Genomic DNA, 16,860 nt, shown 5'->3' on the forward strand with positions numbered 1-16,860 from the left:
ACCATATGGTAAATGTATTAATGCAAAAATCTATTAACAGACCTTCCAGAAATACCACAGAATGAGCAGAAAATCAACTCTGAGCTCAGAAAAACAGATAATTTACATTTGTTTACACTGCTGTAGTATGGAGAGGATAGCTAACGACGTTTACAGTGTACACTGTTGTGTCTGTAATTTATTACTTCTATTCGTGTAGCAGGTTTAAAATGGAGGGAATAGATGAACATCACCATTTTCTATTTTATGGCTTATTCACCTAGGAAACAAAAAATATCTCCTCATTTTATTATTATTATTATTATTATTATTATTATTATTATTATTATTATTATTATTATTATTATTATCATTATTATTATTATTATTATTATTATTTCAGTTTTGATGGTACTTCTGCATGTTTGTGTTCCAGTTTTATGTTTTTGCTCTCTTTATCATGCAGAGTTACTGAGTGTTTATTGTGTTTCTGGTTAGTCGTTCTTTTAGATGTAACAAGTTGTCATGGTGATGACCTTTGGATTATAAGGGAGAGGTCAGCCTTACTTCCTGATTGTCCAACAAGATTCTGGATTTCAAAAGGTGAGAACTAAACTTGACACACCACTGAACTTTTTAAGCTTTCTTTCACATTAATTTGTTCCGTATGGCTGTGCAGTGAACAATGCTGTGATGTGTATTGCTAAATTAGGATATCATCTTACCGTTTGTAAGTGACACTGCTATAATGATCTACTATGAACGTTCATAACAGAACAGATAGAGTGTGACAGGGTTGTGGGGGAATCGTACTTTATTTTAGGTCATTTGCAAAGTTTTCAGGTGCCACTCTGTTGTCTCAAATGTGGATATGAATTTGTCAAGCTGCTTTTTGAAACAATTCATTAATGGAATGCATTATACTAAACTTATGAACCAAGAAAAATGAAGGCAGTACAAAACAGTTCTTTTTTTTTTTTTTTTAAATAAATATTGACTAATGACAGAGCAGCTAGCTGTGGCTTTCTATGGAATAATATTTGCATATTACACTAGCAGAAAAGAGAACATTTAAGGGTTGTTCACGGGTTCTTTCAATAGTTAAGGCTTCTAAGCTTTCTAAAAATGTTCTATGGGGAACCCACTCCCTTGTGTGGTTCTACATACAACCGGTAAGGGTTCCCCTAGAGGGACAACCAAAGAACACCTTAAGCATTCTATATTAAACTTTTTTCTAATATTGAAGAAAAAGCTTACTTTGTTTTCTAAAGGAGTTGTACTTGAAAACATATCTCCCTCTTTTGTAAAGTTTTACACAGAACTTTTTTTTACATAATGGTTTCCCCAGTTGCATAAGCCATAGAACCCTTAAGGGTTCTAGATTTCATTTATTAATCGATTACTCAGGATAGATTAAAGAGTAGAGTTATTTCAAAGTTGTACATCATTGTCCATTGTATGTTAAACATTGTAAGTTTTTTGGCATTTTGAAGAAATTGGATTCTGTAATACGTAATCAGATGTGCAAAATTCAAATTTAAAAGGTTTGTAGGACAACACATTTCAAATACAGTTGTTTAGATTCAAATTTGTGTTCTGATCAAAATTCAAAATTCAACATAAAAAATAATTGTTTACTTAATTTATAATCTGTATTTGATTTTTTTTAGGTTTCTTTTAAAAATTAAATTGAACTGAAATTCAGTTAATATTAAACATTGATTCATAAACATTGTTTCATAAAGCACAAAATGTTCATTTTCTTTTACAAAGTTTAATATTTTAATGAACAAAATAAAGCATAAAAAGGTCATTTTTTTTTTACAAAGCTTAAATTAACGAATGCAATTTTAAAATAAAACACAAAATGTCAGATTTACTAAATTTAAAATCTAAATAAAAATTCCAAACATAGTACAAAAGTTATTTTGCCAAATGTAATATTTTAATTAACAAAATAAAGCACAAAATGTTAGATTTACAAAATTTTAAATTTAAAAAAAATTTATTATACAATTTTATTTTACAAAGCTTAAAATTCAAACACATTCAATTTCAAAACAGAGCACAACAATGTTAAATAAAAAAAAAAACTAAATAAATTTTATCTACAAAATGTTCCATTTAAATGAACAAATACAATTTGAAATTAAAGCACAAAATGTCAGATTTACCACATTAAAAATCTAAAAGGTTAGATTTACAAAATGGAAATCATGTGGTGTAATATCCCACAGCTTAAGCGCCATGTGGATTTCAAGCTCAGTGGTGCAGCACAAATGTGATCTCTTTATTCCTAGGATCAGCTGTGTGATCACACTCTCCCCCCCTCTACCTCTTTCTTCTTCTAGCTTCCTTATTCAGGCTTTTTCTCTTTTCACCTGCGCAGTCAGACTCAGGCTCAGTGCTCCTCCCTTATTTACACAAATCGCCTTGATTCCTTTCCACCTGTCCTCTTTTAGCTGCACGCTGACGCTCTGTGCTGTTAGAGCTACACTCATTCTTCTGCGCCAGCCTCAGAGAGCAGCCTCAGGCTCTTATTTAGTGCTGGAGAGGGTCACATGACTACAAAATGGTGGAGGCTGTCGGTGGGTGAGCCGAGCATCTCTGTAGCTGCACAGAAGAGCGGAGAGAAACGCAGAAACCTCTCACACACACTCATGATCTCTGAAACCTGGAGCAGGAGCAAGGGAGATTGAAAGGAAAGGAGAAGTGTGTATCAGCAGTGGTGAGTGATTGGTGTGTGTTGATGCAGTGATTAAAGAGAGGTAGAGAGAGAGAGAGAGAGAGAGAGAGAGAGAGAGAGATCGGTCATGTTTTCCTCTTTCCAAGAACTAAAAGAGAAACAGGAGACATGGGAGGGGCAGCTGTTTACAGAGAACCGGTTCTGTGTGTGTGTGTGTGTGTGTGTGTGTGTGTGTGTGCGTGTGCGTGTGCGTGTGCAGTGTAGTGGGGTTTAGTTTCAGCGTCCTGTATGGTGCATGTTATATTAAGTGTGTACCTGTGCACGTGTGTGAGATGTGTGTGTTTAATCATTTGATTTTATTTTGGTCAAGGGGTTGAACTGCTGAATCTCAGGGTTTATTCACGAGGCTCTTTCCAACAGTCAAGGCTGACCCAGATCTGGTTATTTAAATTCGTAGCATTTTGCATCCATTTGCCTCTGACCGTGTGCGTATGCGTGTGTGTGCGCGTGTACACACGTGTGAATGTTGAGTTGGAAGAGAAATGAAAATCCTACAGAAGGAGGAGGGGAGCGAGGGATGAAAATGAGCCGATGATGTAACTTCCCTTTTGTGAGACTTGATCAGTTTTTTTAAATTTATCATTATATCATTATATCATTGTATAAAATTCTCATTCTTGGCAGAACAATCTCTATAATTAATGAAGAATTTCTATTTCTGGAAAATGATCCATTTTTGGTCCTGTCTGTAAGCCTTCTGTTATCAGATATATGTCTCACATCCTTCATAAACACATTTCAGTCTGTAAATTATGATGTGATCTTAAGATTTTGAATGAGTGGATTTCAGGAGAAGTGTTTCTGCTGCGCTCCAGTTCTGTTCTGGATATTTATACACTCACAGCAGCGCAGTAAATGCCCTATATACAGCAGGAGTAGATTTGATTTAACAGCATAATGATGGTCAGAATTCATACAATATTCATTCATAATATTATCATCATTCTTTAAACACAGCGAATTACAACATCTAAGGAAATGTCTATACATGGACTAGAGAGTATTCTGTTTTAGCAAATAAGCTTTCTAATGTTGATTAAAAAAGGAGAACTAGGTAGAACTTCTACATAACAAATTAAATATACAACAAAATTTGGAATGTTATAGACTGAAAATATCCAAAAATGTGAAAAAAATGACTGCCATTTTGTATATATTGCCTTAAGAAAATGTATAGATCCAAACATCCTAGCATTACTGAAAAGCAAACGGAGTCGGATTCATTCTTCATATTTCATCTGAATTTAATGGACTGAATATAAAATGTGTTGTGCTGCCAAATGTTCATTTAATCACAAGCCTCATAGTCATCTTACAGTAATGCTGTACATACAGCTGATTTATAATAAAGGTGTGATGAATAGAGTACTTCACATAAAGAAAAAACCATTTGGGGCTGTGCTGCTATAGGAAAATAATCAGTGATGATGCTGTGGTGGTGTGATGGGGCCCGACATGAAGCAGAGTAACTGTTACCACCACAAAGTTGATTATTTTTCTACAGCAGCACATCTTGAAGTGTGTTTCCTCTTATACCAAACACATCCAATTTTTATTTTTGAAAGAAATACTCTTTATCCATTTATAGTCACGTTTAAGTTTGTGGAATGTCTGCAAAACAAGTTCGTTCCTGTTATACAACAGTTAGTTCCGGTTCAGTAATTTGATTGGACAAGTGGTATTGTAAGATTGCTGATATTTAGTATAACAGCACTGGTACATTTCACTGTTTGCAATAGTGTGTTACATTAAAACCATTACTACACTTACTATGGGTGGTCAGTCGGTCTGTGTGTTACCATGGCAACACGCAATGCTCTGTCCCACTGTGGCTTCTTTGGGAACTATTTTTGTTGATGGAGCAAAAATAAACAAATATTTGGCCATATTGTGTCTGAAATATTAATTTCTTGTATGTAAAATTGTTTTATGAAAGCAATATCACACTCGCAATCGTGCTGCTGTAGTGAATATCAGCACGGCTGTGATTACCTGCAGGACTCGACCTGCCTTGTTCCTCGTGCCTCGTGCCTACGGCCGAATCATAACCCTGCTGAGATTCAGTATAACAGCACTCTTGTTTGTGTGATATTACTTAATTATCACTTATGTTATAGCAACTATCAACAGTCATTTCCTCACTGGCCTATTTTCCCTCTGTCTTGAAGTTAATAAGACAAACAGTAGCTTGTCATACTACAGAGAAACTGGAAAGTGCAAAGTGTTCTGTGCTGAAGACTTTCTCATATCTGAAAAGTTTCAGCTTCACCTCTGACACTGGAGACTTCTTCCAAAAATGCTAAAAAAAAACCTTTCACATAAGAAAACCTTCACCACATCAACAATTACACACTTTTTTTAGTTGTTTATATGGAGCATCCACGCTGTGCAAGTTGTTACCATAGAAACAACATATTAGAACAAGCACATTAATATATTACTTTGTTATGGAAAATTAATCAAACAGAATTAAGAATTGAATGATTGAATGACACTGTGATATAAACATGCATAAATAACTTCTAACCCGGATTCTGACCGTGAGCACATACCACCACAAACCATCTGACTGTTAGAGTTTGTCTTTAAGTCGACTGTACAGATGTGTTTGTGTATAATCCTCCAGATCCCCCTCTGCCCTGCCCCCCGGTGATGAGGGGATGGAGCAGCCTCCTGAACACAAGATGAGCTCTGAGGGGGCAGAAGGCCGACCAGGTGAGTCTTTGATCGTGGCCTGGTTTAAATGTAAATTACATTTAACACCCTTTCAACACTATTTCAATCTTTATTTTATTTAACTGAATTAATATTTATTTTGTGTCCAAAATCTCAAAGTGCCCTTTAACCCAGTCAAAAAAAAAGTCAAACATAGCATTTGTAATAAAGCACATTAATGATACAATCTACAAGTATTTTATATTATTTCCAAGAATTCTGATTAGGCCAGGTTGAAAAAATGCACAGCACAGTTATTTATTTATAGAGATATTTAATTATGTCAAATTCCACTCTGACCTCGTAGCTCCTCCCACTACTCTGCCACTGAAAGGTGATGGAGGCGGATCTCAACGGAAAAAGCTCTCAGCCCCTCGGATCAGCCTCTCGCTGGATCAAAGTGAAGACGACCTGTTCGACACGCCTGATGACCTGGACATTAATGTGGACGATTTGGACACACCTGACGAAGCTGACGTCCTGGACTACACTGATCACGAGTTGGACTGGGAAGGTGAGACGCAAAGTACAAATGTGTCTTTACATAATACAAACAAGTTATTGGCATCTCAACAGGGATTTGTCCCCCAACTCGTAGTCAATTCTAGAATTAGTGGCAAATAATTAGAGAATTAGTGTGTGTTTACAGTATATACAGTATGTACTTCATATATAGTACGTGAATAGTGCTGATAATTAAAGACTGTCTGTAGCCATTAGTAGGCATCAGTAGGGCTGTAGGATTTGAGTCTGGTCTCGAATTCCTTCTCAGAATGTTTTCTGTATTGCCTTGAACTTATCTTGTATTTTTGATATTTGTATTTGGACTTGTCTTGGTCTTGACAAGAAGTAATTCCTTCTTCTAGAAATTGTAGCCTAATTATACGTAGGCACAAGGCACGAATGAAGCCAAATAGTTGAAGTAAAGGCTTGGCCTCAAAAAATGATTTGATGATTCTCAGTCTTGATCTTGACTTGATCTCGACCCCCTTAAGTACAACTTGGTCCTGACTTGATCTTAACTAGTCCTTAGACTTAGTCTTGGACTTGTTTTGATGGTATACAGCCCCAATCATCAGTCAGTGATACTTAATATCCCTTGACCTTCTTATTGTCTAAACATCTAAATCTATTCTATTCAGAGCCCCAGGAATCCCAGAGAGGTCCAGTGAAGGAGGAGACTGAACCCATCCCTACATACAGCGCCGAGGAGGAGAGACAGGACTCCAAACTCTGGAGGACTGTCATCATCGGGGAACAGGAGCACCGCATCAATATGAAGTGCATTGAACCCTACCAAAAAGTCATCTCCCATGGAGGTATACACACTGGTAGCACACACACACATTTGTAGCTAACCTGGTCCCTTTATGAAAAAATTGGATGGGGTTGTACTTCAGCGGACATGATTGGATCATCTCAGAAGTGCTCAGAACTGAAATTTTGGTTATAATGGAAGTGAATCTGTCCCATGAGGGACCCGAGTAAAAACACTTCAGAAACCCAGGGGTGGGAAATACTCGAGTAACTGTACATCGTTTCTGCATTTAAGTACTATTTTGAAAGATTGGTTCTTTACTCAATTATTATTGAAATTGAATAATAATAATACTTGTACTCTTACTAAATTAAAAACATACTTTTTACTCCTTACATTGTCATTTTTACATTTAAAATAGTTATTACCATTCACAAACACCACAAGGTTATTTTTTCTCGGTTTTTCCTTAGTAATGATGAAATATCTGTGCTTAAAATTCACCATCAAAAAAGGACGATAAGTTACCTTTAAGTTTGATAGGATTTGTGAGTAAGTTTTGTAGTTTAGTTTGTTAAATTAACAAGCTAATTTAGTTTTGTAAATTAGCTTGTTAAATTAGCTAGCTTGTTGTTTTGTAAATTAGCCTGTTAAATTAGCTAGGTAGTTGTTTTGTAAATTAGCCTGTTAAATTAGCTAGGTAGTTACGTTTTGTAAATTAGCCTGTTAAATTAGCTAGGTAGTTACGTTTTGTAAATTAGTTTATTAAATTAGCTAGAGAGTAAAGTTTTGTAAATTATCTGGTTAAGTGAGCTTGCTAGTTAAGCTTTTTAATTTAGTTTGTTAAATTAGCTAGCTAGATAAATTTAGTAAATTATGTTGTTAAATTGTATAGCTAGTTTTGTTTTTGTTGCTAGTTTGTTTTCATTCCAAAAGGGCTATAAAGCATTAGCGAATCAGCTAGCCTGAGCTAGCAGAAAATTTCTCTTATGATTAGTTGCTTAGCAATCTAGGTATTCAAGGTCAAGCATGATGAACTTGTGGTCAGCTTTTCATAAGCATTTCATAAAATACATTTTACACTTGATTACCTGAGTATGTTTAAATGTAGCCCTAGATACTTTTTAAAAATCTTTTTCCCTCCTTTTTTAACTGAATAAAGTTATGATCTACTTTTACTTAAGTACATTTTCCATCCCTGCAGAAACCTTGGTGTAAAATGGTGCACAGACACGTTGTATCTTAAGCGTTCAGCCGGAGACTGCAGATATAATTGATTTTTATGTACGACAGCATCTTTTGTAACAGCGATCTCTCTTCTCTAAAAGGCTACTATGGAAATGGTGCGAATGCCATTATTGTGTTTGCTGCTTGCTTCCTTCCGGACAGCGATAGTGAGGACTACCATGAAATAATGGAGAACCTCTTTCTGTGAGTTCTCATTCATGTATCAATAATCCATATTCATTTACTTTAATTGTCTTTTCTGTAGAACTTTGCTGTAAAATCGTGTTGTTTCTATTGGTCAGGTATGTGATCAGCACGTTGGAGCTGATGGTAGCAGAGGACTACATGATCGTCTACCTGAATGGGGCCACTCCTCACAGGAGGACGCCTGGCCTCGGCTGGCTGAAGAGGTGCTACCAGATGATCGACAGGAGGTAGCTGCTAATTTATACTGCAGAAATATGCACGTTTGGTTTTTTTTAAAAAAAACTGTCTGACTTCAAAATCTGTTTTCAGGCTTCGAAAGAACCTGAAATCCTTTATTATTGTTCATCCTTCCTGGTTTATCAGGACTATCCTAGCCATCACCAGACCCTTTATTAGGTAAAAAAAAAAAAAGTTTATAGGAACCAGAGATTAAGATACAAAATTTTTAATATAATTTATATTCATTTATTTTTGTATTTGTGTGTATTCCCTACAGCTCAAAGTTCAGCAGTAAGATTAAGTATGTGAACAGTTTAGCAGAGCTGGAAGAGCTCATCCCTATGGAGTATGTCCATATTCCTGAGTGCATCATCAAGTAAGTGAAAGATTATCTTGTTAATTCTAAATTTTAATGCTAAACTCACTGCTTATTATTCACTTAATAAAAAAATAACACATGACGGGCCATGCACTTATAGGAAAATAATCCATGCCAAGGTGGTGTTCTAGTGCATTATTTTCCTATAACAGCATTACTGTTATTTTAAGTGTTGTATTCCTCTTATACCACAGCGATTTGCCAACGATTATAATTTTTTTTATTTATTACTGAATGACACATGACACTTTTTAACCATTTATAGTTACATATAAAGTAATGGAACATCCACAAAACAAGTTAGTTTATGATATCACTTATAACGTTATAGCAGCTTTTGCTTACTATCCTTTCTTTTTTCTATTTTTTTCTTAGTAAAAATATCTGCCTTCAAAAATTTGCCATCAGCTATAAGTTAAATTTAGCTAGCTAGTTGAGTTCGGTAAATTAGCTAGCTAGATACGTTTTGTAAGTTAGCTTGGTAAATTAGCTCAGTAAGTCCTGTAAATTAGCTTGGTAAATTAGCAAGCTAGTTTTGTTTTTATTGCTAATGCGCCTTAGCATTCATTCCAAAAGAGCTATAAAGCATACAGTATATTTCTCTGTCTTGAAGTTAATTCCTATGTTACTGGGAAACCAGAAAGCACAAACTCCTCTTTGCCAGAAAACTTACTGACAATGCGCTGACACTGGAGACTCCTTCCATAAATGTTACATAACCATCTCCTAACAGAGTTCGAAGTTTCATCGTATCAATGATTATGTGCTTTTCTATATTAGGTAACAACATATTCTTAAATTCATTTTTTAGTATTAGTCTTAGAGCGTTTGCTGTACAAGACCCTGTGTATGAGCTGTTACTATAGAAACGCTAACGTATTAGGATGAGCGCATTAATGTAGTAGTTACAGCTCTGCTCCTACTGTAGTAGTACTAGTTCAAGTTCAAGTTCAGTTTATTTATATAGTACATATAAAAACAGCCACACGACTGACCAAAGTGCTGTACAGAGGTTCAGAAAAAGAGTAAAATAAAATGAAGAAATCAGCACCACTAAACACAGTTAAGACAGGGTCTAGCCCCAATAATACAATGACTAAGAAAATATATTAGTAAGACAAGGGGAGCAGAGTATATACATTTTGAAGACAAAATAATAGGCAAATACCAGAATAGAAGATTATTTATAAGCCAAGGAAAACAGATACGTTTTTAGGAGAGACTTAAAAGTGGTCAAAGAAGGGGCTAATCTAATCTACTGTAGTACTACTCTAACTACTGTCAGAGCTGCTGTTATAGAAAATTATTCAACACCTACTGATTTGAGAAATGAACCACGCTGTGGTATAATTGGTCTAAAAGCATATTGTTCAGTAAATACTATGACTTATTCAGTACAATGAAACTGTGTAGTTATGAGTTGTTGTGAGGAATGTCTAGATCTAAATCTGGACCTGCCAGTTCAAATGGTTAATACAGGAATGTAGCTGTTCTATTTTCTTTCATTTTATTTTAGAGTGGTTTGTCTTTTGCACTTGTTCATGTACAGCTCGGTGTAAAGGTTTACATCTGTCATGGTTTTTGAACAGAAACGTCAACAAGGTGGTGGTGGGTGTAAAATGTGGTTGTATCCTACAACAAGCTAAAAATCCAAAAAATTAGGTAAAATCAACATGTAAAAAAGTTTCATCTGCACCTTCTCTGTCTTCAGAACATGTCGAGATGGGAGGGTGGGCTGTGGGCAAGAAGATCGAAAAGCTGCACTGAGGATGCAAAAAAAGAGGTTGGAGGTTGAAGGGTTGGCATACAAATGATCTCAAAATACACTATTGCACCATCCTTGCACATGATGATGAAGTAAGATCTATGAAAATGTCTTTGTCTTCTTCCTTTTGTCTTAAGAGTGTGCAAAATTTTGCACTTGACAGTATGGCAGTCGGTGTGAATTCTTTCGTTTGCTGGATTTCCATAGACAGGATGTAGTCTGTACACTTCAGATGCTCTACATAAGCAGAAGCAGTGTAATGTGTTGAAGGCTGTGTTGAGGTGTCAGTGTGTTCCTGAGAATCACTGAGAGCCCTGACAATCTGGTTTCCATGGGAACGGACACTAATGTGCCAAAACAAGTGCTAATGAATGGTGTTTTTTTTTAAATCTCAGCCACACTCTTGTCTCTGACCTTGTCTTCCCTCATCTTGAGTTTTGGGAAGAAAAGGTTTTTGCAGGGTGCAGCTACATAGTTACGTTTTCGAGAATTATGAACCTCACATCATTTGTTTGGGTTGTGTTTTTGCTGATTTGTGCAATAAAATATTATTATTTTGTGACATATCAGATATATTATTCCAAGGTGGAATAATATTTATTGTAATACAGTATTGTTACTGTAGTAACAACTCATTCACAGGGACTTGTATAGGCGGACACGCTACACAATCTAAGCCTAAAAATAAATTATTAGAAAAAAGAAAACATGCTGTTTACGAATGAAAAATATATAATTGGTGATGCAGTGAAGTTTTTTTTTATTTGGACATGTTTATTAAACATTTATCGACGGAGACTCCGTAAGTTCACTTTGTAATGTTTCCCATCACAGGAAAGTCTTCATGCTTTCTCTGTAAAATGACTAGCTAGGTTTTTTGGTCTAATTAATGTCAAGAGAGAAAAGGAGATGCTGGTGAAGGAGTGATTGTTTATCATTGCTATAGCATAAGCGAAAGCAGGAACTAACGTATCTCATGGACAATAAATGTAACTGTAAACTATTAATCGCGTGACGAGTTTAATAGATTAATAAAATTGTAACTGTTGGCAAATCACCATGCGGAGTAACACACTTCTGTCCCTGCTGTTATACACTTCCTATTGGGTCGCATCACACCACCATGATGTGCACTATTTTTGTATAACAGCATGGTCTGTTGTGTTATTCCTTACATGCCAGTATTCCTCTTATAGCACACCAATTTGCCAGTTATTAGAATTTGTATTCATTAAATAAAATGACATGCTTTTTTTTATCTGTTAATAGTTACATTTAGTGTTGTGGATATATCTTATGATATAGCAAATATAAACAGTAGTTCCCTCACAAGCCTCTCTTTTTCTAAGTCACGATGTTAATAAGACAAAAAATGCAGCTTGTTTATATATATATATATATATATATATATATATATATATATATATGTATATATACATATATATATATATATATATATATATATATATATATATATATATGTACGTACATACACACACACACAGCAAAGATGGCAAAGCAAGGATGGCTTGAAAATTAATGAAATAAAATGTTTCTGCATTTAAAAGACTACTATAAAGAGCAGTAAACAGCAATAAACTAAGCAAAGTTAATATTTGCTGTGACAACTCTTTGCTTTTTTAAAAAAACCATCGGTCCTCTCAATCTGCGGAGTTTTATAAGGAAATTAGCTTCTTTTTCACTGAGTATTTTGGAGACTCTGCCACAGTTCTTCTGGAGACTTTGACTGTCACACTCACTTCTATTTTTGCAACAAAACCCAGCAGCCTTCATTATGTTTTCTGTCTGAAAAGTGGTCTGTTACGTAATATGCTGCTTTCTTTACTGACACACACAATTTTTCTGTAGCATTATTTTTTTTTGTTGGAAAAAGGAATGTTTGGAAATATAAGATGTTTTTGTACCGACTCAATAAACCAGATGTTATAAAAGAAACATCTATAGCAAAATTTGTACTAGTAAAATAGGGTGCATAGACTTTTGCACAGTACTGTATGATTTTCCTACATCAAGGGTAAAACCCAGAATTAACACTGTGTGGCAAAATTTTAAACAAAAGTCAGAGAGACAAACCAGTAATAAGTAAGTAGCCTGAGGAATAAAAAAGGTCACATATATTTTTATGATTGTTTTTAGTGTCTGAGAATGCCTTTTTATTTACATAGTCATGTTGCGATATTATTGGGGATATGGGTCATGATTTAATGTTGTATGACCAAATGGCTTTTTGGTTGTTGTTGCACATTCATGTGTCTCGTGTTGTAAGTGGATAAAGATGTCATGCAATGCTGAAATAAATGAGAAGTGTTAGACAGCTGAGTTACTTTTGTAGGTCCTGAAGCAAGATCGGTTGAGAACCACTGATTTCGAACTCATTTCTTTTCTTTTCTTTGCTTTTTTCTCTACTACAGACTCGATGAGGAGCTACAGGAAGCAGGAGAGAACTCAAAGTGAGTATCAGTGTCAGAGATCCATTGCACTTCAGCTTAGAACTAATGAAGAATGTGTGTGCTTTCAGCTACGCGAAGGCGTGCTATAGTCAGTTAAAGGTAGAGGCTAGTTTCTAGACAGACATTTTTGGCAAAATGTTTTAAGCTATCTATTTATATTTAGCTAATCATTTATTTAGCACCACTAGCTCCATATTTTCCTTGCAATGTTTTTTTTTTTTAACCTTTTCCCTTGTGTCTCTTACCGACACATGAAAGTTTACAAGTTTTCGCTATACATGCTCCTTTGGTATAGAAGCTCCTTCTTTTTTTTTTTTTGTTGGTTTGTTTAACATATGTAGTGTGAAACCAAATAGCAAACAAACCAAAAGTTTCAAATTCGTTATGATTTAGACTCATCAAATGTACTAACAGGTGTGAAAACACCCTTAGAGTCAAACTTTGGGATTCAAAAGTAGACTTTGGACTTAATTTCCACTTAGTGGGCAACTTGTGACTTGACTCAGATTTATAAAAAACCAAAAGAAACTAACAGTTATTTTTTTTTTTCACCAAACAATGGCTATTATAAAAAGAAGTAACTCCTACTAAAAATTCCTCCTGTGTAGAATCAACAGCTTTCTCCAGGGACCTGATGTACCACAACCTACGTGAGATTTCTGACTGTTTTATTCCAGACCATTATTTTTTTACATTTCCGCTATGCTTGCACATGTCTCGATCTATATTTCACTTTTATTTTTTGCAGAGCTCAACCCAGTGCAAGCAGCTCCTAAACCAATGAAGCAATGAAGGAATGCATGGCCAGTGTGTGTATAATAAGAGATCATGGGAATATTTGAAAGCTGTATTCTACACACTCAATATCCACTGCCCAAACACACTTCCTCACACACATCAGCTCATTAGAAAGCTCATTAGAATGTACTACTGTTCTCATGAATTGGTTTCCAGCATAGACCAGTTACAGCCATGCATCATCTCTCAGACAGGCTAGAGATTTCAGAAATCACTTTTATCTTTACAGCTTCTCGCAATATGCCTTCCTTTTCTTTACCTTTAGATATGCATGAGAAGCAATAATATCATGTTGGACATCTCACTCCATACATACACAAAATCATGTAGCCTTCATAAAATAAAAACAACACCTCATCCTCAGTATTTTCACTCAGTTTTGCTTTGAGATCATGAAGTTCTCCATTGGATTTATTTTTAAGCATACATGCTTAAATAGTCTCTTACCTCGTTGTAGAAATTGATGGTATGAACTGCAAAAAAGATAATTATGAATACCATGAGATTACACATCAGCACTTGTTAAGCCAAGTGCAAACCAGCAAACTTTTATTTCCAACCTCAGGGGTGGACAAATCTTACACTTATTAACTAGCAGACCAGACAGCAGACAAGTAAGTCCTAGTGACCTGCCCAGTCTTATGTTTTCAGAAATGTTTATCCAGGAATCTATCTGGCTAGGCTAAAAAAATGTTAGCTAAAACATATGGCAAGCTAGTTAGTTAGCTAAGTGTAGTAATACAGAATAAGGGCAGAAACATATCCTGTTAATCTGCATGAAGGCATACGCTTTGCAATGCAAGCTCAAGCTGCGTTATGAGCGTTGCAGCAAGGGGGCGCTATAGTCAGTTAATAGTAGAGGCTAGTTTCTACCTGTCAGCTGTCATGGCAGACCGGCAGTTTGAGTCTGTCAGTTTGAGAGCTTTTTAGTTCATATAAACCTAAATATGATATGAAAAAAAAAATTTTAATTCTGATTGAACAGCAAATTAAAAATGCCTGACAAGAAATTGCGAGTTCTGACAAAGAAGCCATCAAGAGAAAATGGAAACAACTTCGGGACAGATTTGTCCGCGCCATGAAAATGGTGGAAGGATGTCCATATGTGTATTACTGAGCCCATGATACTCAGCTCAGCTTTCATGATAAACATGTATATGGTACGTCATCGGCTCTGTACTCCAACTGAATTTAAAATGCCTGACAGGAAATTGCAAGAAATTGTCAAGAGAATATGGAAACAACTTCGGGACTTCTTGTAAAAGATGAAAGGATGTCCATACTGCCTCGCACCTCCGGGGTTGGGGGTTCAAGTCCCGCCTCTACCCTGTGTGCAGAGCTTGCATGTTCTCCCCATGCTTCGGAGGTTTCCTCTGGGTACTCTGGTTTCCTCTCTAGTCCAAAGACATGCATTGTAGGCTGATTGGCATTTCCAAATTGTCTGTAGTGTGTGTGTGCGATTGTGCCCTGTGATGGCTTGTCACCCTGTCCAGGGTGTCCCCCGCCTTGTGCCCCGAGTCCCCTGGGGTAGGCTCCAGGCTCCCCGCGATCCTGTGTAGGATAAGCGGAAGATGAATGGATAGATGGAATGGATGTCCATAGCTGAAATCTGGCTGTCTGGCTATTCTGGTAATGTCTGTACTTTCATGATCCAGTAAAAGTTACTAGAGGCATTTTAAATACTCTCTCTGTCACCCTCTTGAGTACTGAGCTTTATAACCACCACAGTACCGTAAGAACAGACGATGAGTATATAAACAGGAATATAAACAGTTAGTAAAGATTTGGATGGGTGTTGTCATTTACGTTCATGTAGTGTTTGTTTTGGCCCTAAAAGGGAAACGAATGAGTGTATGATGATAATCCTCTTCTAACAATGTTTTCAATGGTGTGTTTTTTGCCATCGACAAAAACTCAGCAAGTTGTCGGACAAGGTTTCAGGTATGCGATGTCCTTGCTGTGCAGGTAAAAATATTTATGGAATCTGGCTAGTGTTTTTGTTTCTTCTCAATATGCTTAACCGGGTTTTGTCAGCACGAGTTATACAAAGGCTTTGCACTGCACTTTATTTTGTTTGGTTATAACAGTGTTTCTGATTCTGAAAAAAAAGTTGTTATTTGTGTATGCTAATTAATGCGCCTAGTAAAAAACCGGTCTACCTTCAGCTAGATGGTGTGAGGGCTGATGTGTGTAGTGCAGCAGGTTGGTGGGATTCAGAATAAGTAGCTTGCGCTATAGTTCAAAGCGCATCAAGTTTAAACACACACACACAAAATGAAAACTTTTGTTTTGCCAAAGTCAATAAGGAATGTTTTTTTTTTCTTTTGCTCCTTGTTTAACCTACTTGTCTGATGAGGAACTACAAATGAAAAATGAATAATCTGGATATGAAATCTGCTTGTCCTGGATGTCCGGGTTACAGATTTGTCCACCCCTGTAACCTCGTCTTATGCCTGTAGTGGTTTAATCTTAAAAAAAAAAACAGCCAAAACTCAAAAGTGAGTTTTGAAAACCTCAGTGTCTCTGTGTATGTTCAGTCGCAGTGTTTGCCATGTGGAATATATACAACAATCAAATTAGCTGAGTAAATCCAGACAGCATGCAGATTCAGATTCCTAACACGTCTATTGATGTAGCTCCTGTGTCTACATACTGTATGAACACCTCGTTGTACGTGAGTGTGAATGTGTGTGAGTTGTTTGTAGGTGTGATTGTGTTTCGGTTCTGCATTTGTGTGCCATTAGGTCTCTCAGGTTGCTCTAAACAGGAAATGACCTCATAGGCGGACGAAAGACAATACAACTGCAAAGCACAATATCCACATCTTTGTGGTGTGTGTATGTGTGTGTGGGTGTAGGCATGTCACTGCATGTCTCATAGTTGTTAATATATTAAAAATGTGGTCCCTTGGAATAAAGCTAACAAAATATATTGGATAGACCCAGAGGCCTTGTAAAATAATGCAGACTACATCAATAAATTTACCTCTAAACTAATTATGAAGAGTGGATTTTTTTTTTATTATCTTGTTTTGTAATATTTTTCAAATCCATTCTGATAGTCTTGTAATTCAATATTTCAAAGTTTGCACCCCTC

The 16,860-nt window shown here is 35.9% G+C and overlaps 1 protein-coding gene across 6 annotated transcripts; it reads left to right on the plus strand.

Annotated features, from left to right (window-relative positions):
• Nucleotides 1–493: 493 nt before the first annotated feature.
• prune2 (prune homolog 2 with BCH domain) lies at nt 494–16,760 on the plus strand. Of its 6 annotated transcripts, none has more exons than XM_053230452.1 (12): nt 494–582; nt 5,352–5,440; nt 5,748–5,954; nt 6,583–6,759; nt 8,027–8,129; nt 8,228–8,359; nt 8,442–8,528; nt 8,629–8,727; nt 10,442–10,513; nt 12,928–12,966; nt 13,575–13,616; nt 13,715–16,760. In XM_053230452.1, exons 2-12 carry the CDS (start codon nt 5,386–5,388, stop codon nt 13,740–13,742), a joined length of 1,041 nt encoding a protein of 346 aa, XP_053086427.1. In that variant the 5' UTR covers nt 494–582; nt 5,352–5,385; the 3' UTR covers nt 13,743–16,760. The 6 variants fall into 6 exon arrangements, with proteins under 6 accessions (XP_053086427.1, XP_053086429.1, XP_053086428.1 ...); XM_053230454.1 differs by lacking the exon at nt 494–582 and adding an exon at nt 614–709; XM_053230453.1 differs by lacking the exon at nt 494–582 and adding an exon at nt 2,145–2,691.
• Nucleotides 16,761–16,860: the final 100 nt, after the last annotated feature.

Source organism: Pangasianodon hypophthalmus, chromosome 27, assembly GCF_027358585.1.
Source record: "Pangasianodon hypophthalmus isolate fPanHyp1 chromosome 27, fPanHyp1.pri, whole genome shotgun sequence".
NCBI classification, from domain to species: domain Eukaryota; kingdom Metazoa; phylum Chordata; class Actinopteri; order Siluriformes; family Pangasiidae; genus Pangasianodon; species Pangasianodon hypophthalmus.